Below are 24,573 nucleotides of genomic sequence, written 5' to 3'. Positions count from 1 at the left end.
TCTAACACCCAAGGAGGCCCCTTTCCTCAGGAACAAGCTTCCTACAGAGATTCGCCAGGCACCATCCCTCTCTGTTTTTAGGAAGCTGAAACCAAATTATACACAGCTGCCTTGTACTAGTGTAAATTTGTTCTGTGATGTTCCAATGCATTTAGATTTTTTTATTTTTATTTAAAAGTAGTCTCAATGAGTGACATGGTTTAATTGTATTTTATTGTACTGATTATATAGTGTTATATTTTTATTGCATATCGTGAACTACCCAGAGAGTGGCAACACTAACTGAGCAATAAAGAAAAGGAGTACATTTTGTTCCTGAGTGTAATACAGAGTACACATATAACAACTGCAAATTAGTGGCACTGTCAGAAGAAAAAATTAGAGAACTGGAGCATCTCCCCTTATAACTCAAGGCTATAAGGGGAGATGAAGCTTACATTGACAGAACTCTTCATCAGCAGCAGGTGTTGCAGGGGGCACTGGAAATGGAAGAAAACAGAAGCAAAGCAGTGGAGGAGAGTGCTACAGAGAGTACAAACATAGTGGAGAAACCACCATGGAAAAGAGTCATAGTTAGAAGCAAAAGAAGGAGAAGAAACTCTTCACCAGTGGAACTGCAAAACCATTTTCAGATTCTTGAAGAGGAGTCTGCTGGACAGCATGCTGAGGACATAAGAAGGAGGACATAAGAAGGGCTGAAGCACAGCAAAATACAGTCACTGAACTTGCACCCTACAAAGAGAAGAGTAGCTGAGACTCCCTACTGCGTGGGATTGAGACTGAAATATGCTGGAAAGATCCAATGACTTGCCAGTTATGCTCTCTCTCTGGAGGTCAGATAAAGGATGTGATGGAAGGACTGCCATAACTTAAACTGCCAAAACCCAACACACATGTCCCTTTCTTCTTGTTCATGTGGGAACAAATGACACAGCCAAGAGGAGCTTTGAAGAAATCATGTCAGAGAGCACAGGTTGCTGTCTTCTGAAGATGCCGGCCACAGAGACTGGCGAAACGTTAGGAAGAACAACCTCCAGAACACGTCCAAAGAGCCCGAAAAACCTACAACAACCATCAAATCATGTCAGACTTTGAAACGCTGGGAAGGAAACTCAAGGACTTTGGGTCCCAGATAGTTTATTTTAATCCATCCTACCAGTACTAGGAAGAGGAATAGAAAGGGAAAGGGAAATACTCCAGGTGAATGATTGGCTATGACGGTGATGATGAATTGAGGGATTTGGTTTCTGTGATCATGGGCTAAGCTCCCTGGAAGAAGGACTGTTAGCTAGAGATGGCTTGCAACTAACAAGGACTAGGAAGAATATGTTTCACCACAGCATGAAGAATTTCATCAGGAGGGCTTTAAACTGAATTGGGAGGGAGAGGGAGACACAAGCACAGGGTTAAAGATAGAGGAAGCCTTACTCCCAATAAGAGGAACAGACCAAACTGTTCTAATGGAGGTCAATAATAAAATTAATATTAATAGCAATATTCATAAAATGTACAAAAGCAGACCATAAATCAAACAATCTCTGGTGTCTATATATGAAGGCCAGAAGTATGGGAAACAAACAAGAAGAACTGAAAATTTTAGTTCAGGAGGACAAATATAACCTGATAGGAATAACTGAAACTCAATGGGATGACTCCCATGACTGGAATACAGCAACTTATGGATATAAATTGTCCCCCCCCAAAAGAGAGAGAGAGAGAGAGAGAGAGAGAGAGAATAGAAAGGAGAATAGAAACCCACTGGCATGCATGCACTCCCACCCACCCACGCACATGAATGCACGCATTCCCCCCCACATATGCATTCCAGCCCACGTGCATGCATACACACCTAAACCCCTGCCTGCACACACTCTGGTTTCTCTTCAGATCATATAAATCTTTTGCCTTTTACTAATGCACTCTTGCACGGATGCAGACACAGGCTAAAAAGGTGGGGCGCGCGGATGTGGACCGCGCGCCGTACTTTGGCGACACTGGCCTTAGAGGGATCCTTGACTCCAACTGCTGTGTTTTAATTATCTTCTAACTTATTTGTGTTTTATTATTATAATTTGTTTTGATTTTATTTTTACCAGATTTTTAATTTTGTGATATAAGTAACCTTGAATCCCAGCTTTCAGAGAAAACCTAGAAATCAGCCTAACAAACAAATAACCAGACACTTCTCAACAGGATTCACATCTACCTGTTTTTTTTCAGTATTATGATAGTGATATTCTTTACCTTCAGAATAAAATGTGTCCATGGAATAAAATGTGATCCTTCTGAAACTTTGAAGAAAATAACTTTTTCTTGCAAAAATGAATAAATAAGATGATGGGGTGTGTGTGCTAGAGGATTTTATTAACCAATTTACCAAAATCATCCTCTCTGCATATCAACAGAGAAGGGGGGGGGAACCCAACCTCTGAATGTGTCTTTTAGAGTGTTTCTTGCTTTGTATAGTATGACAGTGCCCTCTAGTGAAAGTTAATTTAATCCCATAGCATGCTTTTAGAAAGGCTGACTCCAGACATAAGTCTTTTCTCAGTATTGTGTTTCCGCAATGTCAGATATGGTATAGTAAGGAAAACAAATATTTGTATATTAATTATGCTGACACAAAGCACAACATTTAATAGAATAATTTGTTTCCCACATGGACTGCAGCATTGACTATACAATATTATATACTCTCATGGATTACACTGGCTTTTAAAAATTTCATTCATCTACCTGTTCACCAAATGGTAATTTCATTGGCCAAATGACATTTTTCTTCACCTCATTTTATTTACTCTTGCCAGTTAAAACCCTAGGTATATAATGAATCTATTGCTAAGGGAATACCAGTGTAGTTGCTGAATCAAGTGTTCTGTTGTCAGAATAGAAATATTACCAGAAAAAATTAAAAAGAAAAATAATAGCTAATATAATATGATTTCTGCCTGGAATTAAGTCCCAATAACCTCAATAGGTAATGAATATTTCAGAATATTAATGTGTTTGCACTGTTCATCTTTCAGCTGCTTAATTTTTGATTGATTAAAAATGTTCCCCACTTTGGGAAACAGAACTGAAGGAATATTCACAATCATTTTACATACAGGTGCTGAAACAAACCAGCACCTGTCTGGAAACTAACTGTGTTGGAGCACCAGGGTTAGGGGTTCAATTCCCCACTCTGCCTCCTGGAAGACGAACCAGAATGTATGGCCTTGGCCAAGACAGAGTCCTGGAGTGCCCCCAGAAGAAGGGAATGGCAGACCTCTGAAACCTGAGATCTTCCAGATCTGGAAAAAAAAAATTGGTCATTATTGGCCAGCTGTCAGTATTCCCTTTTCTGGCATAGATACAGTATTCAAGTTTTCTGGCCAGTATTTGATTTTTCTTTCTTTATATTAGATGTCACAGAGTACGGGACCTGATGTACTTTTTTCCTTATGTATTTCTAGCTCAAAATGGTTGCGGGCCACCACCTAGAAGAGACCGTGAAGAACTTGCTGACTTATCACCTAAAGAATCATATTCACATGATGACATTGTGTTGTATAATTGCCGGCCTGGGTACATAAAACTTGGACGCTTCCGAATGCAATGCAAAAATGGAAACTGGGAACAAGCGCCACCATACATTGAATGTAAAAGTAAGTATCATCCTGCAGAAGGTCGTAGTAATTAACTCTCAAGTGCACAATGCACAAAAGCAGATTCCAGAAACACTGTTGTGGGGAAAATTTATGCTGTTATGCTGTTACAATGTATATGTCTGTGGCAAGTAGCAAATGTATATTATAAATGTATATAAATGTATATATCTGTATGCTAGTAGCAGACATCATGCTAAAACTGCAAGTCACTAGCTTCCAGTAACATGATTCATTAACCTGCTGTCTATTGTCTCTGGGTAATGTAGTTAAAGTGTCTACCTGAGGAATGTTTACATTGGCTGTGTATTTGAAGTTAGCTGTGTCTGTTTACTATTAACTGTCTGTTTACCAGCCTGTCTGTTTACCAACCACTCTGTTTACTGATGCCTTTGTATTCAAGGAAATTAGCTGTCTCTGTTTACCAGCACTCTGGTTATTCTGGCTGTGTATTCAGGAAATTAGTTACCTCTGTATTGATTAACTAGTGCAAAGGTAGTAGAGTACAAGAATAAATGGGGCGGGGCAAAAGAGGAGAAGATTCCTCTGGACAGATGCCTGAGGGTAAGCTGTCCTTATTCATCCGGATCCCATCCTGAAAACCACACTCTGAGTGTCTCGTGTCTCTTTTCCTTTCTCCTTGCTGGTTGAGGAGAAAGATCCCTGCCCTGAGGCTTCATCCGCAAGAGCCCTACTTCCTCTCATCTTGCAGATCCCGACACACTGTGACTCATTTATTTATTTCTATATTCAAAGGATAAGCATCACAAAATTTTGTTTATCTGTATATCTCTACATATACCACAAGACCATATCATTTGTGATTGGTACTTGTTGTTTGTCTCGTTTTCTATCTCACTCTGTACTATTAGCTTTCTTTTGCTTCTTGGCATTTGCTTTCTGACATTTGACATAAAACTGGGTTCCTCCAGATGCTTTGGACTACAAACTGTGTGGGCTGGCAGAACTGATGGGAATGATGACCCCAAACATCCAGAGACTGGGGAAATCTGAATTACAAAGAGGGATGAATGCTGCCTTCTTTCTGGAAACAGGCCCCAACTAAGGGGGCAACTACATTGATTCTTCGTCCTGCAATTATTTAGGGTTGAGCACTGGTAAATTTGAATTAAGCTCAGTGAATACATGATGTAAAGTATTGATATGAAAAAGTTTATTGTTTAATGGGAGAACAATGAGAGAGTGAGATGAAAATGGTCAATTGGCACTTTTTAGCACTTTGTTAAGGCAGCTTCTATTGCTGGAATTCAGTGCAAACCAAGCTCTTTAATTCTGCTGACTCCTGAAAATCTGGATGGCTACAGTGTTTTCACCTGGGGAAACCTGATTTCTGCAGATGTGAATCACAGTGCATCAACTTGCACTTTCCCTGCTGTGCAGTTGCACACTCTGCTCAAAGTTTGCTGAGTAGAAACTGCCTGTTTTAGCACTGCTTGTTACCAGACTGCAACATCGGAGGGCTGGGTTTGGATTGGGAGAATCCCATACAAAGAAAGATCCAATGTATAAAGCAGGTAAGATAGGATAAAAGCAAGAGGAAGGATGCATGCAGATGTGCTATCAAGGCCAGACCAATTGTTTGCTTTTAAGCAAAGGCATACAATCTTCACTGGACAAACAGCTGTCTCCCATCCTTTAAGCAAAAGGCAGGGTAGGGATGCAGGCATACTAGCTAAATCCTTTTATCTTGTCAATGAAGCCTCTTCTGGTGTGACAAGACACCTTGCCAAGCAAGTACTGTATCAAATTCACTGAGATTCCTCAGTAAGATCTTCATTACTTGAGCAATCTGGCTGTGCAAAACTAATGTCTTTTACCTTTGACAAGCATTCAGGTATCAGGCAAACAACAGATCAGTGGCTCATACTTAAAAGATGAACCAGGAACCATCAGTATATTGTGCAAGTTGTTAACTCTATTCAGACATTAGCTACACCAAAGCATTATTTCACAAATGTTTACTTTTCGCACAAAAGAAATCTGTCTCACTTTCTCATCAAACATTTTACACTTTCATGGGGTGAGGAGAATGATTTTTGAATAATCATCCTCATCTGTGAGAGCAAGAGAAGTGAGCATTTATATCCCTAGCACAGAGACTTTCTTCAGCTATTAGAGGTTAGCTGTCTAGCTTAACAAGAGTCACAGCAGATGTTGAAAAGCTGTACAGTAGGATCCCCGTATCCACGGGATCGGTATCTGCCACTTCACTTACCTGCAGTTTGCCAGCCCTATGTACAAGATGCAAGGGCACCCCCTTATGGCTTTTGTCCCTCATCCTAACATGTTATATATAGGGGTGGCTACACTCCACAGTCTGAGACATTCACAGTATACTGTAGAACCAATTTCCCACAGATATAGGGGTCCTACTGTATAGCCACCACTTTTCATCTCCCTGACCTAATCCAGAATATGTTTGATGTGTTGTTATCATATTCAGTCTTTACCTGACCTGTCTTTCCACAAGTGGCTGCCTATGAAATGGAGCAGAACAGGATTACCCACCTTCAAAATAATTTTATTTACTGTATGTTTAGGTTTTTTATTTGCTTTTGTTGTCACTAGGACTGAGTCAAAGTCTTTTGTTTACCCCACAATCAGAATAGATTATTTGATTCTCTTATATTATAAACGGTGAGGCAAAATTCCTTTTGGGGGAATTAAATCACAGCATAATTCAAATATAGGGAGAGTTTTCACACTTATGGAGCCCAGCTCACATCAGTGAGTAGAACTGAGGCTGCAGGCCATTTAAATGTATAAGTGTAACAACAAACTATGTATCCTGTAAAGTCAAATTTCAGGCCTGGATTTCATTTTGAGCCCCCTAGGAATAGGTAAGACACATTACTTGCTTTTGATTTAGATTATTTGGTTGCCAGCCCCGCTATTTTACCAAAATCTGGCCTGAATATCCATTAAGTTACTTCCAGAAAAAGGGAAGTATGAGTACAATTATGTCTCACATCTTTGTTGTATTTGATATTACTTAGGAAACAATGAAAAGGTGCTACTAGCACCATTGATCATGTCTTCTGATAAAATTCTCTTTGTAACACAGTAGAAGTACAGATGTCTACAGAGGAGAATAGCTACAAGTTTCCCACAGTCTGCCCCTTTCTCATTAACTAGCACTTAAAGTCTGAGTAACTTACTCTAAGACATTTGTAGAAGAGAGAATAAAAACATTTCTTTACTTGCAGTTACTTGAAGTTGCAGATTTATGTATGTTGTTTCTTTTTAACTACAAACATATTAAGCAACCAACTGAACAGCAAACAACAACTGCCACCAATGAAAAAGAGGGAATGAGCACTCATCAGAGAAGCAAGGATCTTTGAATTCCAAGCCAAGTCTGGAAGGAGTGATTGATTAGCACTGTATAGACAGAAAATCACCCCAGCCCAGAAGAGTCGCTCCCAATCAAACAAACCACAGACAGCATGCAAGGTTGCAAACAAAACTCTAACAGAACTTCCAGAATGGAGATTTATGCAAGTTGTAGTTCAAAAAAAGTTTTTTAAAAAATCTATTCCTATTATCTGGTTCCAAAACACCACATTCTATGGATCTCCACATTTTGATACCTGACATATTATTTTTTTATTTTACAGAAAAACCCTGTGGACATCCTGGAGATATCCAATTTGGCTCTTTTGAACTTGTTGAAGGAGATGGGTTCTACTTTGGTGCTCGTGTTGTTTATCGATGTGATGAAGGGTAAATCTTTTTTCTTCTTTTTTCTTCTATTTATTGTTTATAATATACAGCTAGTATAGGAAAAAAACACCTCTGGATTAAAAAAAGAAAAAGAATTTCCTACTCTTTGCTCCAGGCTGCCTGTCTCCTTTGCTTCTTCTCAATCAGCAACCAGATAATGCCAATTCTGGATGCTTCAGGCTGTGGCCAAAATAGGAGAACTTTGCTGTGGCCTAGCCCATGAACAGGCTAGGTTCCTGTCATCTACCCATTATACATTATATACCTATAATGTATAATGATCTTTCCTATCAAACATATGAAAGAAAAGCACTAAGCCAGGAGTGGGAGAGGTGAAGGACATGGAACACTTAAAATCCATCACATTTGTCTTGGCCATGCTGAGGGATGAGTTTAAAAAAATCTCAGCTTTATCAGAATTCCATCACCTGAAGGATCTAGAATTGTTTACATAGACCTGTTATACCAAGTAGGATGAACAGATCCACTGGGGCATCCAGGGAGGTTTTTAGAGATCTGAATTGATTGTCTTTTAATGAATGAATTTAAATTTGGCTTCTCCTTGGTCAGTTATAAAGCTTACTTTGCATTTGCATAGTCCAATGAAATGAACTGGATCCAGGGGTGGAGTTTTACAGACATGGCAGATGGACAGTAATTCTTTTCTATCCTATGCCTTAATTAAAAATATAGAATAAAAGCAGCACCCAGATAAGAAAAAAAGAGAGCTCCCTTGTGAGTACTGAAGAGGGAACTACCTCTGGGGACTTTACCAAAAGAATGAGATAAGAAAAGTCTGGCTGTGACTATAAATCATTAGCCAACTGACCATCGATTGCTTGGTTGCAGGAGTGAAGAAAGGCTGAAAGATTAACAGCCCTAATAAAATAATAAATCATTCTAAAGGGAGAGAGCAGGGCATTCTCATGAACACTGTTTGGCGTAAACAGAGAGTTATAAATAGAAAATAAGAGAGAATGGATCCCGCTCTCCCACAGTAAGGCGTACAGAGTTGTTAAAATAAAATAAAAAGTTGTGAAAAGATTGTGAAAAGTGGTTAAAAGAATTGAAGTACTTAAAGGACAAAGAAATAGCGGAGAGTTTGTAAATGTGACTGGATTTTGCCTGAAAAGTATTCTGGCTATTCAGAGATCTACAGAAGGTGAAGCAAAAGGGAAGGAACAGTGGAACTCAGAATAACATCCGGTGTCTCTGGATGATAGAGGGGAGCAGTAGAATTGAGAGAAGCCCTCCTTCTGCTGGATCTAAAGAAAATGACAGCCTCTGAAGACAGCAACTGAAAAAACTACAGAAATTAAATTAAAGACACTTAAAGGAACTATTTTTTTCAGAGCATAAATAAAAAGACATTGGGGAATACAGACAGGATTTGCAAGTTTAATTGATGCCGAGATTGAAAAGCAAAAGTTTAGAGATTGTGTGGCAGAGAAATAAACCATCTGATCGTAGATTGCAGAGAATTCAAGAAGTCCAGGAAATGGATGTAAGATGGGAATCTCCTGAGAAAGAAGCTGTGACAAACCCAGACCTACTGGGATCTGCCACACGTTAACTAAGCTGCCACCAACCATTCCCTATAAGAAGTCACACAGACCAGGGATGGATTTTCAACAAATAAAAGAATAAGGTTTATTTAAAACAACACACAGGGAAAATAAAATGATCAGGTGAATAAGGTATAGTAACGTGGCTTAGTCTCATTCATACATACACACAGTTTGGTTCACACAGAACCCTTAACTTGAAGCACAGACCCTGAACCTATCAGTTCTGGCTAACCAACAGACACCTGAACCTATCAGGTTGGTACTGACACACAGTAGTACCCTGTCTGACACACAGACTCCCACACCAGCTTCTTCTTCCCAGCTGCTGCTTCGTCACATCCCAGCGTCTCCTAAACTTCACCACACAGGCTTCACATATATATACAGTACAGCCCCTCCTCCTGATGTCCCGCCTTCCACTCCCCATAGGATGGAACTTTCCCTCCAAACCCATGACAGACAGGTAACATCAGTGCTGTATGTAACACCTCCCCTCTTTATAAGTTGTTTTGTAGGGGGAAAGCTAAGGTGCTTTTTCCCAAAAAACAACCTGGATAAAACACACAACAACAGTTATACATACCATATCATACTTACTTATACTTACATTCTAAGTTAACCATAGCAATTAGGCATTTAAACATTTACCATATACATTACATCAATTTACCTTTATTCATACAAACCAGGTACATTTAACTTTTTGTCATCAATATATATACATAGTCCATGTTTCTTTCGCCGTCTTCATTCTTCAGGTCTTCTTGACAAGGCGTCAGCAACACAGTTCACTGACCCTCTGACCACCTTCACTTCAAAGTCATAGTCCTGTAGGTTTAAAGCCCACCTCATAAGTTTGCTATTGTGGGTTTTCATTGTCTTTAACCATTGCAGTGGTGAATGGTCAGTGCACAGAACAAAATGTCTTCCCCAGATGTAAGGCTTGGCCTTCTGGATCGCGTAGACTATGGCCAAACACTCCTTCTCCACGGTTGCCAAATGTCTCTCACCTTTTTGAAGTTTCCTACTCAGGTAGGACACTGGATGCTGGTCACCATTCTCATCCTCCTGGCACAGAACTGCTCCTACCCCGCTGTTAGACGCATCGGTGTAGATGATGAACTCCCGGTCGAAGTCTGGAGCACGCAGCACTGGATACTGGACGAGCGCCTCCTTCAACCTCTGGAACGCCGCCTCACAGTCGCTGGTCCACGGGATGCGGTCATCAGCCTTCTTCCTCGTCAGATCGGTCAGCGGAGCCGCAATCTCGCTAAACCTCGGGATGAACTTTCTGTAGTAGCCCACCAACCCAAGAAATGATTTGATTTTTTTCTTGGTGTTGGGTCTGGGCCAATCACGAACAGCTTCTATTTTGGCCTCCAGGGGTTTTATCACTCCTCCCCCTACCATGTGACCCAAGTATTTTATTTCTGGGCTACCCAGCTGACACTTGCTGGCCTTTACTGTTAGCCCTGCTGCACTTAACCTCTGCAGCACTAACTCCAGGTGTATCAGGTGATCTTCCCAGGTATTACTGAAGATCCCTATGTCGTCAATGTAGGCCACTGTAAAGTCACTGAGCCCTGCCAAGGTCTGGTCCATCAGCCTTTGGAATGTGGCTGGTGCATTTCTGAGACCAAAGCTCAGGACTCGAAACTCATAGAGACCAAAAGGGCTGCAAAAGGCAGTCTTTTCTTGATCCCTGAGATCAATTCTTAATTGCCAATATCCCTTTACCAGGTCCAATGATGAGATGAACCGACAACCCCCTATGGTTTCAATCAGGTTGTCTAGCCTGGGCATTGGGTAGGCATCAGGAGTGGTTACACGGTTTAATTTCCTGTAATCGACACAAAACCTAATGCTCCCATCAGGCTTGTCCACAAGGACTATCGGAGAGGACCAAGGACTAGAAGAGGGGACGATTATGTTCTCCCTAAGCATCTCGTCCAGCTCCTTCCGCACCTTGTCCCTATAGGGTCCCGTTACTCGGTATGGGGATACTGCCTGCGGGGGTGCATCCCCTGTGTGGATCCGATGCATCACTCCCTTCACTATCCACGGCTTGTTGGAAAACACCTGTTGATATTTACTAAGCAGCATTTTTAGTTCTTGCTGCTGGTCTTGGGTGAGTGCAGGACTGATCTTTACCTCCTCTGGGTTGTATTTTACTTCCCCTCTACCCTCCCAGAAGGGTAATTCAGCTTCCTCACTCTCAGCTGCTTTTATCGCAAATAAAACCCTCTGTTCCCCTCTGTAGTAGGGTTTTAGGGCATTCACATGAAGCACCCTCCTTGCTTGGTTCTCCTCCTGCTCTATAAGGTAGTTCAGGTCTGACATCTTGGAAATGACCCTATATGGTCCTGCCCATTTGAGCTGCAGTTTGTTCTCTCTGCAGGGCCTAAGCCAAAGCACTTCCTCCCCTGGGTCAAAGTGCCTCTCTCTAGCTTTGTGGTCATACCATGTTTTCTGTCTGACCTTCTGAGCTTGCAGGTTTTCTGCTGCCAGCTCTAGATTTCTCTTTAGGTCATTCATCAAGGTGTCTATGTATGTCACAACGTCTTGTGGGTCATCCTGGGTGATCTGCTCCCAATTTTGTTTGATCAAATCAAGGGGCCCTTTCACCCTTCTCCCAAATAAAAGTTCAAATGGACTGAACCCGGTACTGGCTTGTGGCACTGATCGATAAGCAAACAAAAGGGATTGCAGCTTCTGGTCCCAATTGTTTGGATTCTCTGCCAAGTAAGCCCTAATCATGCGCATTAGAGTCCCATTGAACTTCTCAGTTAACCCATTACTTTCAGGATGATAGGCAGTTGTTTCCTTGTGCTTAATTCCACAGATTTGCCATAAGCGTTTCATGAGCTTTGATGTGAACGATGCGCCCAAATCTGTGATTATTTCTGAGGCAAATCCCATCCTGGACATATACCCCACCAAGGCATCTGCCACTGTGTTAGTTTCAATGTTAGTCAAGGGTATGGCTTCAGGGTACCTCGTGGCATGGTCCACAATGGTGAGAATGAACCTGTTCTCCCTCTTTGTGGCCTTGGGCAAAGGTCCCACAATATCCACCCCTATGCATTTGAACGGAGTGTCAATCACAGGCAAAGGGCACAACTTTGCTTTGGTCCTATCGCGGCTATTCCCCTGCCTTTGACACACATCACATTGTTTACAGAACTCCCTGATCTGCTTCCCTATGTCAGGCCAGTAAAAATTCTGTGTGATTCTCTGCTGTGTTTTGTTCACCCCTAAGTGTGCAGCAAACATGTCAGAGTGCCCCCTTTGTAAGATCATGGGGCGATACTTTTCAGGTACCACTAGCTGACTTCTGATTCCATCTCCCCCTTTTGAGATATTCCTCAGGGTCTCTCTATACAAAATCCCCTTTTTCTCCAGAAATCTCACTGGGGTTTCAGGTGTTAGCTGGGCGTCAGTCACCTGTTCAAAACACTTTTGGAGAGTGGCGTCTGCCTTTTGCTCTTGTCCAAATCTGCTGTCTGTGGTTAAGGTTTCCACCACAGCTTCTGAACTCCCCTCTGCTTCCGTCTCTGGCTCATCATTACCCCCCTGAACTGTCCCCGTGGTGGCTTGTGAACGTGTAATCGCTAGCACCCGTTTCACATGTTCAGCCAGGTCATTTCCCACGAGCACGGCTGCTGGCAGAGTCGATGAAATTGCTAGCCACCAAACTCCCCTCCAGCCTTGAAAGTTGACAGGTACCTCCGCGACTGGCAGAGAGATCACCTGCCCCTCAATCCCTGCCACCTTCATGCTCTCATTTGGGATCACATATTCCCTAGGAATAATATCTGGATGGCACAGGGTCACCTGAGAACAAGTGTCCCGCAGCCCCCGATACTGACGGTCCAGTATTCCTACGTCCACCCCTGCTGTCTCAAACAACTGAGAATCTGTTCTCACCAGCAGGCAGCGCCTGACCTCTACAAGAGGACCATTTTCCTCAGCCTGATCAGCAGATGTAGCTGTTCCAGATTGAGTAGCCATGGCAACAGGCTCCCTCAGTGACAATGAGCCTTGCTCTTTCTGGACACAGAACACAGCTTTTGGCTTGGTCCCACTCGAATCCTGAGGCACAATTCCTTTTAGCTGCTTTAATTTCTCACACTCTGAGATTAGATGGCCCTTTCCCTGACAGAAATAACATTTTCTGGTGTATTTTGAGTCTTTCTCATCTTGTTTTGGTTTTCCCTCCAAAATCTGAGGTCTTGGTTTCATGTCTGAGGGCTTCCCTTCACCATGGGCCCTTCCCCCTTGCTGGCTTTTCCCTGGTCCCTGAGAGTACTTGCTGTAGGTTTCTTTGGGTTTCCCCATCGCTTTCTGTTAAGGGAGTGTGCGTCTGTGACTTTATCTTGTCTCTCGCAGAGTAAAGCGCAGATAAACGCACACAACAGCTTCTTCTTTTCAGCAGTGTATTTACAAAATATATACAGGATATACATACATACAGCACTTCAGTATTCAGTTTTCAAACCGGCAGCATGACATGCAGACATCAGTACACAGGAGAAGAGAATGACTGTACAGAGTTCATTTCTTAAATACAGTTCTGGCATCAGTCTGGTCCAATCCCGTCTAAGGTGACTTCATGCACACAGGTGTGGCAATCTTCATATTGCAGAGAAATTGCATCAGCCAGGGATGAAGGAATGACGTCATCTCAATCTTGTTCTGCACACACACATATTATGTTCAGGCTATATAAAAATTATATACCTTAACACTCCTCCTAATTTTTAAATTGCCTGAACCCATTACACATTCCCAATGCATCTATACACTTTTCATGCTTTTGAGCACACAACGGTTTAGTCAATATGTCTGCAATATTTTCTTCAGTCTTACAATATTCTAATTCAATTAGTTTTCCTTTTACAGCTTCCCTTACATTATGATATTTTATATCAACATGTTTGCTCCTGTTTTTTACTCTATCTGTTTTGGCCATTTGTATACAAGTGGTATTATCTTCCATTGCTTTTATTGCATTATCTGTATTACACTTTAAGTCTTTTGTTAATTGTTTATACCAGATTAATTCAGAGCATAAATCTGACAAAGCAGCAAACTCTGCTTCAGAAGTTGAGATTGCTACAGAATTTTGCTTTCGTGATTTCCAACCAACTATATTACTTCCAAATTTTATGACAAATCCAGTCATAGATTTTCTGTCTTTTTCATCGTTAGCCCAGTCACTCTGCACATAAGCTGACAGTTTTAAATTTTTTGATGGTTGCAAAATTAAACGATAATTATATGTTCCCTTTAGGTATCTAAAAATCCTTTTTAATCCTTGCCAGTGTTTTTCACTAGGTTTTTCTATATATCTACTGAGTATGTTTACTGACGCCGCTATGTCCGGGCGCGTCCAGTTCGCTAGATACATTAGGCTCCCTATTGCTGAGTGATATAAATCTTTATTTTCAAAATCTTTACTTATTTCATCTTCCTTTTGAAAATCCACTGTCATGGGAGTACTCACATTCTTGCACTCTCCCATACAATATTTTTCTAACATTTGTTTTATTTTGTGTTCTTGACTTAATTCAAGTCCATGTTCTGTTTTCTTTATTTGTACACCCAGATAATTTTGTATTGGCCCTAGATTTTTAAATTTGAATTCCTTTTTTAATTGTTTTTCAAACAACTCTACTTGTCTTTGATCTTTTGCTACAAAACATAGGTCATCAACATACGCCAGAAGAATATTTAAATCATTCCCAACTTTCTTGGTATATAAACAAGGGTCTGCTAGACCGTTCTTGTATCCTAGTTTCATCAAAACTTGGTGTAAACAATCATTCCAATTTTTAGCAGATTGTTTCAAACCATAAATTGCCTTGTTTAGCCTGTACACTAGTTCTGGTTTAGTACCCTCAAAACCTGGTGCTTTTGCCATATATAACTCTTCCTTTAAGTCTGCGTTTAAATATGCAGTTGTTATATCGTAGTGGTAAATTACATAATTTTTACTGACAGCAAAGGCAAGCGTTGTTCTCAATGTTTCAGACCTAACTGTCGGGGAAAATATCTCATCATAATGTATAAACCTTTTCTGTGTAAAACCTTGTGCAACCAACCTTGCTTTATATCTGTAGTTTCCGTCATTTTGCAATTTTCTTTTGAACACCCACTTACTACCTATTACCTTATGCTCTGGTGGTAGTTTGGTTTCAGTGAACACGTGATGTTCCTTCATGGAATTCATCTCCTCCTCCATGGCCTCTAACCACTTATTCTTCTCATAATCAGGAAGCTTCAAAACATCTTTATAATTTCTGGGCTCAATATAAACATTACACACTGTAATACCATTCACTCCAAATCTATTGGGCGGCACACCTTTATTTGCTCTCTGGGACCTCCTGGGACCATGTGAATTTGTGTGTGTTTCTATCTGACTACTAGTATGTGCTTCCTCCTCTTCGTGTCCTTCCTCATCACTACCTTCTTTTTCTTCTTCTTCTTCATCATCTGTAGTAGCTCCTCCTTCTTCATCATCAGCACAGGACTCCATGCCTTGCTTAAGTGTTCCTGTCTGTCTTAATTGACTTTTTCTTTCGTGTAGAGGGATGTATAACTGTGAGTTTGCATGTACTTGGTCCCAGTTTTCCCCTTCATTAAAACTGGCTGACCTAGAGATTACCACATTTCTATCCCCATCAAAAAACCGGTATGCCTTTGAATTGGGTTCATACCCTACAAATGTCATTTTTCTTGTTTTATTTTTACCTTTTCTTCTGAGTTGTTTCGGGATATGCACCCAAGCCGTGCATCCAAACACCCTCAAATATTTTAAACATGGTTTCTTACCGTATAACAAGAAATATGGTGTGTCATCTATCGAGGAAGAATAAATTCTGTTAACCAAAAAGTTAGAGGTTAGTATCGCTTCACTCCACAGACCGTGACGCAACCCAGAGTCTGCCAACAATGCATTTTTCATCTCTTGTAACACTCTGTTGCGTCTCTCAGCAACACCATTCTGAAATGGGCTATATGGGCTCGTTTTTCTATGTCTAATTCCCAGGCTTTCTAACCATCTTTGAAACCTAGTGTTTGTAAACTCTGTACCTCGATCCGTTTGCAACTGCGCCACCTTGTGGTCAAATCTTCTCTCTACTGAAAATAACCATTTTCTAAATGTATCAAATACTTCTGTTTTAGATCTTAGTGTATAACAAAAAGAAAACCTTGTAAAATCATCCACTAGAACCATTGCATATTTCGCTCCTCCTAATGATGGAGGAAATGGTCCCATTAAATCTGCATGAACTAATTCAAATGTCCTGGTTGTGACTCTGTCACTTTTCCTCCCTTTTGGGGCCACATTTGTCTTGCTACTTTTACAGACATTACAGTCCAAGTAATTTTTGCATTCCTTTATGTTTACATCCCTGGCAAAATGTTCCATTTTCTGTAATGATCTAAAATTTACATGACCCAGCCTCCTATGCAGTAAATGTATACAGTTATCATGTTGTGGTTTGTTTGTATGTATCACATGTGCACTTTCATGTGTCTGGCTCTTTAACATGTACAAATTATTTTCTTGCTTCACTTTTGCAACTATTTTACCATTTTTCTTAATTATACACTCCTGTTTCTCAAAAGTGACAGTGAACCCTTGCTCAGCCAACGCTGATACACTTATTATATTAAACGACAATTCAGGAGCGTAAAATACCCCACTTATCTCAGTATTCATTGAAGGAATGTAAACAGTTCCTTGTCCTTCAACGGCTGTCTCTTGTGAATTTGCCATCATCACACTTCTGAGGCTGGTTTCATCTAAAAGACAAAAGAGATCCCTATTATTAGTCAAATGCACGACAGCCCCCGAGTCAATGAGCCACGCCTCAAATGTGTGGCTGCCGGGAACCTTGTCCCTCGTTCCTCTGGTAACCAAGGAGACCGGCCTCATGTCGTTTCTTTGTTGAAACCGTTTGGAGACCTTCTTCCTGCCTTCTTTGTTGCTTGGAGGACTTCCGCTTTTGTCACAGTTCCGTTGCAGGTGATTGGTGGACCCGCAGAGGAAACAGGCTTTCGTCATCATCACTCTTCCTCTTTGTTCTCCGTCCGCCCGCCTCCTGGGTACGCTGCCATCAGCGTATCTCTGTCTCTCGTGGTCAGCACGCACGTGGCTTGCCTTTTTGTTCAGCATTCTCTGTTTTAAATGCTGTTCCTCCTGGAGAATTCTGTTTGTCACATATTCTTCTGAAAGCTCTGTTTCTGGCATGTTTTCCAAACTTGTTACTAGCATGGAGTAATCATCATTCAGAGAACTTAGCAAGATATAAACGCGCTGTTCCTGAGGGAAGACAACATTCATTAATTGCAGTTGATTAAACATGTCCTTCATATTCACTCATCCTGTTTCATCCTGCATTGAAACAACCTCCTGGTAAGAGAAATCTTTGTGCCTGTTGTCTCCCTCTGATAAATGCCTTTTAGTTTATCCCAGACTGCTTTTGCTGTTGTCAGTCCTTGAATATGGGTTAGAAGCGAATCTTCAATGGCCAAAATGATCGTGGCTAGAGCTCTCTCATGCTCTGCCTCTTCCTCCTCACTGGGCTGCACTGGGGGGGCTGTAACGTAGCGAAACAGACCCTCCTTTCTCAACAACATCTCCGCTTTAATTGCCCACGTTCTATAATTATTTTCATTCAGTCTATTTATGGCCAGGCCACCTATATTTCCTCCCGTGCTGTATGCCATCCTTGCAGCTCTCTGTATCCTTCCCTTCCCCGGGTTTACAGACGAACTGGTTTCACTATCACTGCTGCTTAGGCTCTCCTCCTCTTTCATTTACTTATTTACTCACGTTTGCAGCGCAGCGGAACGTTGCTGGGCGCATAACCTCTGTTAAGGGAGTGTGCGTCTGTGACTTTATCTTGTCTCTCGCAGAGTAAAGCGCAGATAAACGCACACAACAGCTTCTTCTTTTCAGCAGTGTATTTACAAAATATATACAGGATATACATACATACAGCACTTCAGTATTCAGTTTTCAAACCGGCAGCATGACATGCAGACATCAGTACACAGGAGAAGAGAATGACTGTACAGAGTTCATTTCTTAAATACAGTTCTGGCATCAGTCTGGTCCAATCCCGTCTAAGGTGACTTCATGCACACAGGTGTGGCAATCTTCATATTGCAGAGAAATTGCATCAGCCAGGGATGAAGGAATGACGTCATCTCAATCTTGTTCTGCACACACACATATTATGTTCAGGCTATATAAAAATTATATACCTTAACACTTTCCCCTCACCCAAGGGCTTTCTTATTTGGGAAATAAAATCTGCGATCTCGGCTGCTTCTGCCACAGATTTTGGTTTCCTTTCCCTCACCTGGAATTTCAGTTCCCCATGCAGGACTGAATAGAACACTCCCCATAGGATGGAACTTTCCCTCCAAACCCATGACAGACAGGTAACATCAGTGCTGTATGTAACAGAAGCATCTACTGAAAGAGACAATTTTTAATCAAATTTTGGCAGAATTGAAGGAACTGAAAACAGGATTGTCAAGTATGCCAAATGAAATACAGTAAGTGCAATCAAGACACTGCTGCAGGAAAATTCGAAAGGTATCAATTAAAATGAATGACAGACTAGATTCATCAATGGAAAAAAAATTCTAAGCAGCTTGAAGAGGTCTCAGGTATCTAATCTATTTCTTTCCATCTTCCATTATATTAATACTGTTGTTTTAAATTATTTTTATTTTATTGAATGTTGTTATGCGCTCAGAGTAGACTTCGGCCTAGATGGGCGAGGTATTAAAATAAATAAATAAATAAATAAATAAATAAATAAATAAATAAATAAATAAATAAATAAATCGAATCTAAAGTGGTAATGAACTCTTTAAACATTCATAATCAAAATAAGGCAATAAAAGACTTGAAGAAAGAATTGATTAAATGAGACTGTCAACAAAGGAATATTATTCACATTAGGGGTGTGACTGAAAACCCAAGTGAGGACACAGATCAACTGCTAAATGATATTTTACAATGAGTGAAATCAACAGTCCCAGAGGTTTATTTCAAAAAAGCAGATATCGACAGGCATATAGAAAGGGCAAAAAGAAAGGAGGAAAAATCTGCTCATAAGAGACATTGTGGTGAGATTTTGGTCTTACTTTAAAAAAGAACAATTGATGAAGAAATTGAGAGAGACAATGGAGATGAAATTAAAGGGGGACATGCTTCAAGTTTATCTGGACATGGTCTGACACAAGCCAATGGAGAAAGAGTTTATGCCAAATCTGTTTAATTTTGAACAGAGAGAATGCCAGATACCGTTGGGGATACGCTGTTTTAATGAAAATTCTGTATCATAGAGTGAACTCATCTGAAGAAGCTTTGGAGAAAATAAGGGATGTCAGAATTATTGTCATGTGGGATGTCAGCCACTCAGAGCAGTCGTATGACCAGATGGGTGGGATATAAATCTAATTAATTAATTAATTAAAAGCTGTATCGAAAAGAGATTCAAAAACTAGAAATAAATCAAGATAATGGATCCAGTTCAAAGGCAGAGGAACAGCGGATATGAAGAAAAAGGAAAGTCAAATTTGTAATGGGTGGTCCAAATACACTGAAAGAATGGTTGTGAGATGGAAGGGGAAAAAGAGAGAGGATAATAGAAGGGTGTAATACAGTCTTATGTATTATGAACTTAAATGTCAAATACAGTGGTGCCCCACAAGCCGATTGCCTCACAGCTCGAAAAACTTGCTGGACAATTGGGTCTGGGTAGGGTTTTGGTGGAGGGACGTGGTGGCGCTGCGGGCTAAACTACAGAAGCCTGTGCTGCAGGGTCAGAAGACCAAGCAGTCATAAGATCGAATCCATGTGACAGAGTGAGTGCCCGTCACTTGTCCCAGCTCCCGCCAACCTAGCGGTTCGAAAGCATGCAAGTGCGAGTAGATTAATAGGGACCACCTCGGTGGGAAGGTAACAGCATTCTGTGTCTAAGTCGCACTGGCCATGTGACCACGGAAGATTGTCTTCAGACAAAACGCTGGCTCTGTGGCTTGGAAACAGGGATGAGCACCACCCCCTAGAGTCGAACACGACTGGACAAAAATTGTCAAGGGGAACATTTACCTTTACCTAGGGTTTTGGTGCTTCACAAGACGATGTTTCATATGGCCCTGTTTTGCAAGACGAAGCCCCCGGGAGGCTTCTGAAAGTGGTGCTTTGCTGGGGGGCGGGGTGTGTGTGCTCTTCTCCGCTCCCGCCCCCTCCCTGCCTCACAGCTGATCGGTGCAGGGTGTCAGAGGCTTCTCCGGGCTTTCCCAGCAGGTAAACAGGCAGTGGAAATGCACCAGGGAAGTGTCTGAAGTGGCGCTGTGCCAAGGTGGGATGGGTGTGTGTGTGTCAGGCCTGCCCCCCCACCCCCCCCACCCTGGCAAAGCATCGCTTTCAAAAGACTCCCAGGGCTTGTTCAGCAATGGAAAAGCACCCAGGAGGCTTCTGAAAGCTGCACTTTGCCTGTGGGGGGGGGGGAGGGGGCACGGGGTGGTGGTGGAAGGAAGAAGATTAGACATTATGGGGTAGATATACAGTATATCACAGAAGTGAGTATACCCCCTCACATTTCATAAATATTTTATTATGTCTTTTCATGTGACAACATTGAAGGAATGACACTTGGCTACAATGTAAAGCAGTGAGTATACAGCTTGTAGAACAGTGTAAATGTGCTGTCCCCTCAAAATAACGCAACACACAGCCATTAATGTGTAAACCGCTGGCAACAAAAGTGAGTACACTCCTGAGTGACAATGCCCAAATTGGGCCCAAGTAGCCATTTTCCCTCCTTGGTGTTATGAGACCTGTTAGTGTCACAAGTCTCAGGTGTGAAGGGGGAGCAGGTGTTATCCCTCTCACTCTCTCAGACTGGTCACTGGAAGTTTCACATGGCACCTCACAGTAATGAACTATCTGAGGATCTGAAAAAAAATGTTGCTCTACATAAAGACGGCTTAGGCTAGAAGAAGACTGCCAAAACTCTGAAACTGAGCTGCAGCACGGTGGCCAAGACCATACAGCAGTTTAACAGGACAGGTTCCACTCAGAACAGACCTCGCCATGGTCGACCAAAGAAGATGAGTGCCCGTGCTCAGCATCATCTCCAGAGGTTGGCTTTGGGAAATAGACATATGAGTGCTGCCAGCATTGCTGCAGAGGTTGAAGGAGTGGGGGGTCAGCCTGTCAGTGCTCAGACCATACACTGCACACTGCATCAAATTGGTCTCCAGGGCTGTCATCCCAGAAGGAAGCCTCTTCTAAAGATAATGCACAAGGAAGCCCACATACAGTTTGCTGCAGACAAGCAGACTAAGGACATGTATTTCAGGTTCACTTATTTGGTTCAGATGGCGTTAAGCGTATGTGACGGCAACCAGGTGAGGAGTACAAAGATAAGTGTGTCTTGCCTACAGTCAAGCATGGTGGTGGTAGTTTCATGGTCTGGGGTTGCTGCCGGCACTGGGGAGCTACAGTTCATTGAGGAAACCATGAATGCCAACATGTATTGTGACATACTGAAGCAGAGCATGATCCCCTCCCTTTGGAGACTTGTCTGCAGGGCAGTATTCCAACATGATAACAACCCCAAACACACCTCCAAAACTACCACTGCCTTGCTAAAGAAGCTGAGGGTAAAGGTGATGGACTGGCCAAGCATGTCTCCAGACCTAAACCCTACTGAGCCTCTGTAGGGCATCCTGACATGGAAGGTGGAGGTGTGCAAGGTCTCTAACATCCACTAGCTCTGTGATGTTGTCATGGAGGAGTGGAAGAGGACTCCAGTGACAACCTGTGAAGTTCTGGTGAACTCTATGCCCAAGAGGGTTAAGGCAGTGGTGGAAAATAATGGTGGCCACACAAAATATTGGTTTAGACATTAATGGTCGCATTATTTAGAGGGGACAGCACATTTACACTGTTCTACAAGCTGTATAGTCACTGCTTTACATTGTAGCCAAGTGTAATTTCTTCAGTGTTGTCACATGAAAAGATACACAATGGTGCCTCGACTTACGAACTTAATTGGTTTTGGAACTCCGGTCATAACTCAAAATGGTTGTAAGTCCAAGCACCATTTCCCATAGGAATGCACTGAAATGCAATTAATCTATTCCAATCAAAGAAAAAAAAATCACACAGACATACACAACAAAAAAGCCACAGCAAGACCCATTGGACACAATCTGTTCTGGCGGAAGGGGGAAAAAGAAAAGCAAACAAACCATGCAGACCCTTTGGAAATGCAAAAAAAAAAAAAAAAGCAAAGCAGAAAGCAAACAAACCATGCAAGACCCTGCAGAAATGCAAAAAAGCAAAGCAGAAAGCAAACAAACCCTGCAAGACCCTTCGGAAATGGAAAAAAACACACCAAAAAACAAACAAACCCTGAAAGACCCATCACAGCATAGAAACATAATCCCACCACCCAGCCCAAAACCATGCTGCAAAACCCACCCAGAACAGTTTTTTAAAAGTAGAAAGCAGCACCTTACCAGGCAGTCTGAAGCCTCCTTTGATCGCACACACTCTAACTGCTAGGGCAAAAGAGCTACAAAGAAGCAGCCTCTTCGCTACCAACGGCTAGCAATTTGAATTACCCTCCTTTTTTCCCTGCCTTTTTCTGGTTGTAATTTGAAGCTCCGGCTGCAAGTAGAAGCAAAATTTTGCGGTCAGAGCTGGTTGTAACTCGAAATGGTCGTATGTTGGGACGTTCGTAAGTTGAGGCACCACTGTACTAAAATATTTATGAAATGTGAGAGGGTGTACTCACTGCTGTGATATACTGTATATCATAGGCAAAATATTTATTTCCTATAAATTATTCTTGAAGTCAAAATATGCTCCAAATTCTTGGATAGCCAGCTCTTTTCATGTAATTGGAAATTTAGCATGTTTCATTTGAAACAAAATCTTCCAGATATCAGATGCTCAGCCGTACGGATTTCCGTGTATGCCGGGCTGATGGATGGAGCAATGATGTCCCTCACTGTGAAAGTAAGTGGGCTTTTGCAAATAATGTCTTAAATTCAAATTAATGTAACATTTCTTAAGCTTGTGCAAAAGAGCATATATAGCTCCTTTGTTCCAGCTGCATCTGTGTTCCCTGTGGCCTTGAAAGTTGTGGATTGTATAGTGTAGCTTTTCAATGTGTTGCAACTGTGAGGGCAATTAGCAATGCCTTGTGCATGAATATACAGATTGAATCTATTCCTATTTTAGATCTCTTTACCATGCTCCATTGGCTGAAAGATAGCAACACAGCTTAAATTTGTAAACTTAATAATTGTTTAAATGACAAATGAATTGTGAATTGTGTTTTTGAAATGAAGGCCCAAAGATAAAGAAATTAGAGGAAGATAAATTACATCTAAATGAAAAATAATACTTGAGCAACAGTGCAGAAATGGCTTGTACCTAAGCATGGACTGAGAGTGTATCTAAGCCTTTCCCTTTGCTGTAATATGCTTACAGCAAGAAACACTGGTCCCTCCTGCACACACATCCCAGAGGATCTTATATGAGGATATCCCCAGAGAAATTAATGAAAGATTTTTCCTCCTCCTTCCTTCCCCATTGGTCTTAGGAAGGGACCTCCCCCTTTCATTTTTGTGCTATTGTAGCACCAATATAGGAAATGGAAGGCAAAACTGATATTATTGATAGTTGTATCGAAGACCATGTTCTAATCGGTTTTGAAATTTCCTCTTATGCACAAATATGAAAAATAGAGGAGTCCTGATCTCCATTTCATATGGTCATGCCATTTGCATTGCCTATATAGATCCAGCATGTATGCCATGAGCCTGTCATTCGGAAGCATACAGCCTATGGGCGCATGCCTGGTAATATGATCATTCTGTAACAATGGAGAAATCAATGGAGTAGATAACAGGGAGAGAGGTATTTTTTGTTGTTCACTGTGTTTTAAATTGTGTTTTAAATTCATTAGAGAAATCTAAATTAGTGCATTTGCCAAAAACAGTCATAAAACTGAAAACCACAGTAAATTACAAACTATAACCAGAATCCTATTGATGTATGTATGTATGTACAAGGTTTACATAACTTGCCACTATTAAATGTGGTGCTTTGATGACATGTGAAGGTGTGTGTCAATCATGTGACTGGTAATAGTATTTGATTACTTCAAATTTGGGAATGATGTGAATCCAATCCAAATTTAGCCTGCACTTTAAAGTGCTGGGGCCCCTCCCCAAAATAGGTACAGCGCCTTGTATAACTTTTGTAAAGTGTAAATGAGAAATGTGATTTAAAAATAAAATACTGTCAATTTTCTCTGCTTATAAAATGCATGAATTTGAAGTATTTTTATTGACCACATGATGCAAAGGCTGAATCAAATTGGTCCAGTCCTTTTTGCTCCAAAAGCAGCTCCCTCCCCCAACTGCTTGCAGAGAGGGGGAGGCTTCTATTTTTTAAAGCTAACAGGATTCAAATGGACTTTTTTCCGTGCATAGGTTTTCATAAGTTTTTGTAAAGATGGGAAATATCTGTAGGTGGTGATCTGGTCATGTAGGCC

At 41.4% G+C, this 24,573-nt stretch overlaps 1 protein-coding gene and 1 long non-coding RNA gene across 8 annotated transcripts in view; one reads left to right on the top strand and one right to left on the bottom strand.

The window, feature by feature from the left end:
* CFH (complement factor H) overlaps nt 1-24,573 on the top strand; it is a 275,435-nt gene that overhangs the window by 17,321 nt on the left and 233,541 nt on the right. For all 7 annotated transcript variants that reach the window (XR_013544564.1, XR_013544563.1, XR_013544565.1 and 4 more), the window contains exons 2-4: nt 3,456-3,647; nt 7,286-7,391; nt 22,951-23,027. Coding sequence is in view for 4 of the 7 variants with exons in the window: in XM_078392301.1 (XP_078248427.1) it covers nt 3,456-3,647; nt 7,286-7,391; nt 22,951-23,027 (375 nt within the window). In the remaining 3 variants the exon portion in view is untranslated. The remainder of the gene's footprint in view (nt 1-3,455; nt 3,648-7,285; nt 7,392-22,950; nt 23,028-24,573) is intronic.
* LOC144588836 (uncharacterized) overlaps nt 9,013-24,573 on the bottom strand; it is a 32,175-nt gene continuing 16,614 nt past the window's right edge. The window contains exon 2 of the long non-coding RNA XR_013544566.1: nt 9,013-9,447. This is a non-coding gene — a long non-coding RNA (uncharacterized LOC144588836). The remainder of the gene's footprint in view (nt 9,448-24,573) is intronic.

Source organism: Pogona vitticeps, chromosome 4 (genome assembly GCF_051106095.1).
Source record: "Pogona vitticeps strain Pit_001003342236 chromosome 4, PviZW2.1, whole genome shotgun sequence".
Classification (NCBI taxonomy): Eukaryota; Metazoa; Chordata; class Lepidosauria; order Squamata; family Agamidae; genus Pogona; species Pogona vitticeps.
Note: the sequence above shows the minus strand (reverse complement) of the source record. Positions and strands in the feature narration are given on the sequence as shown.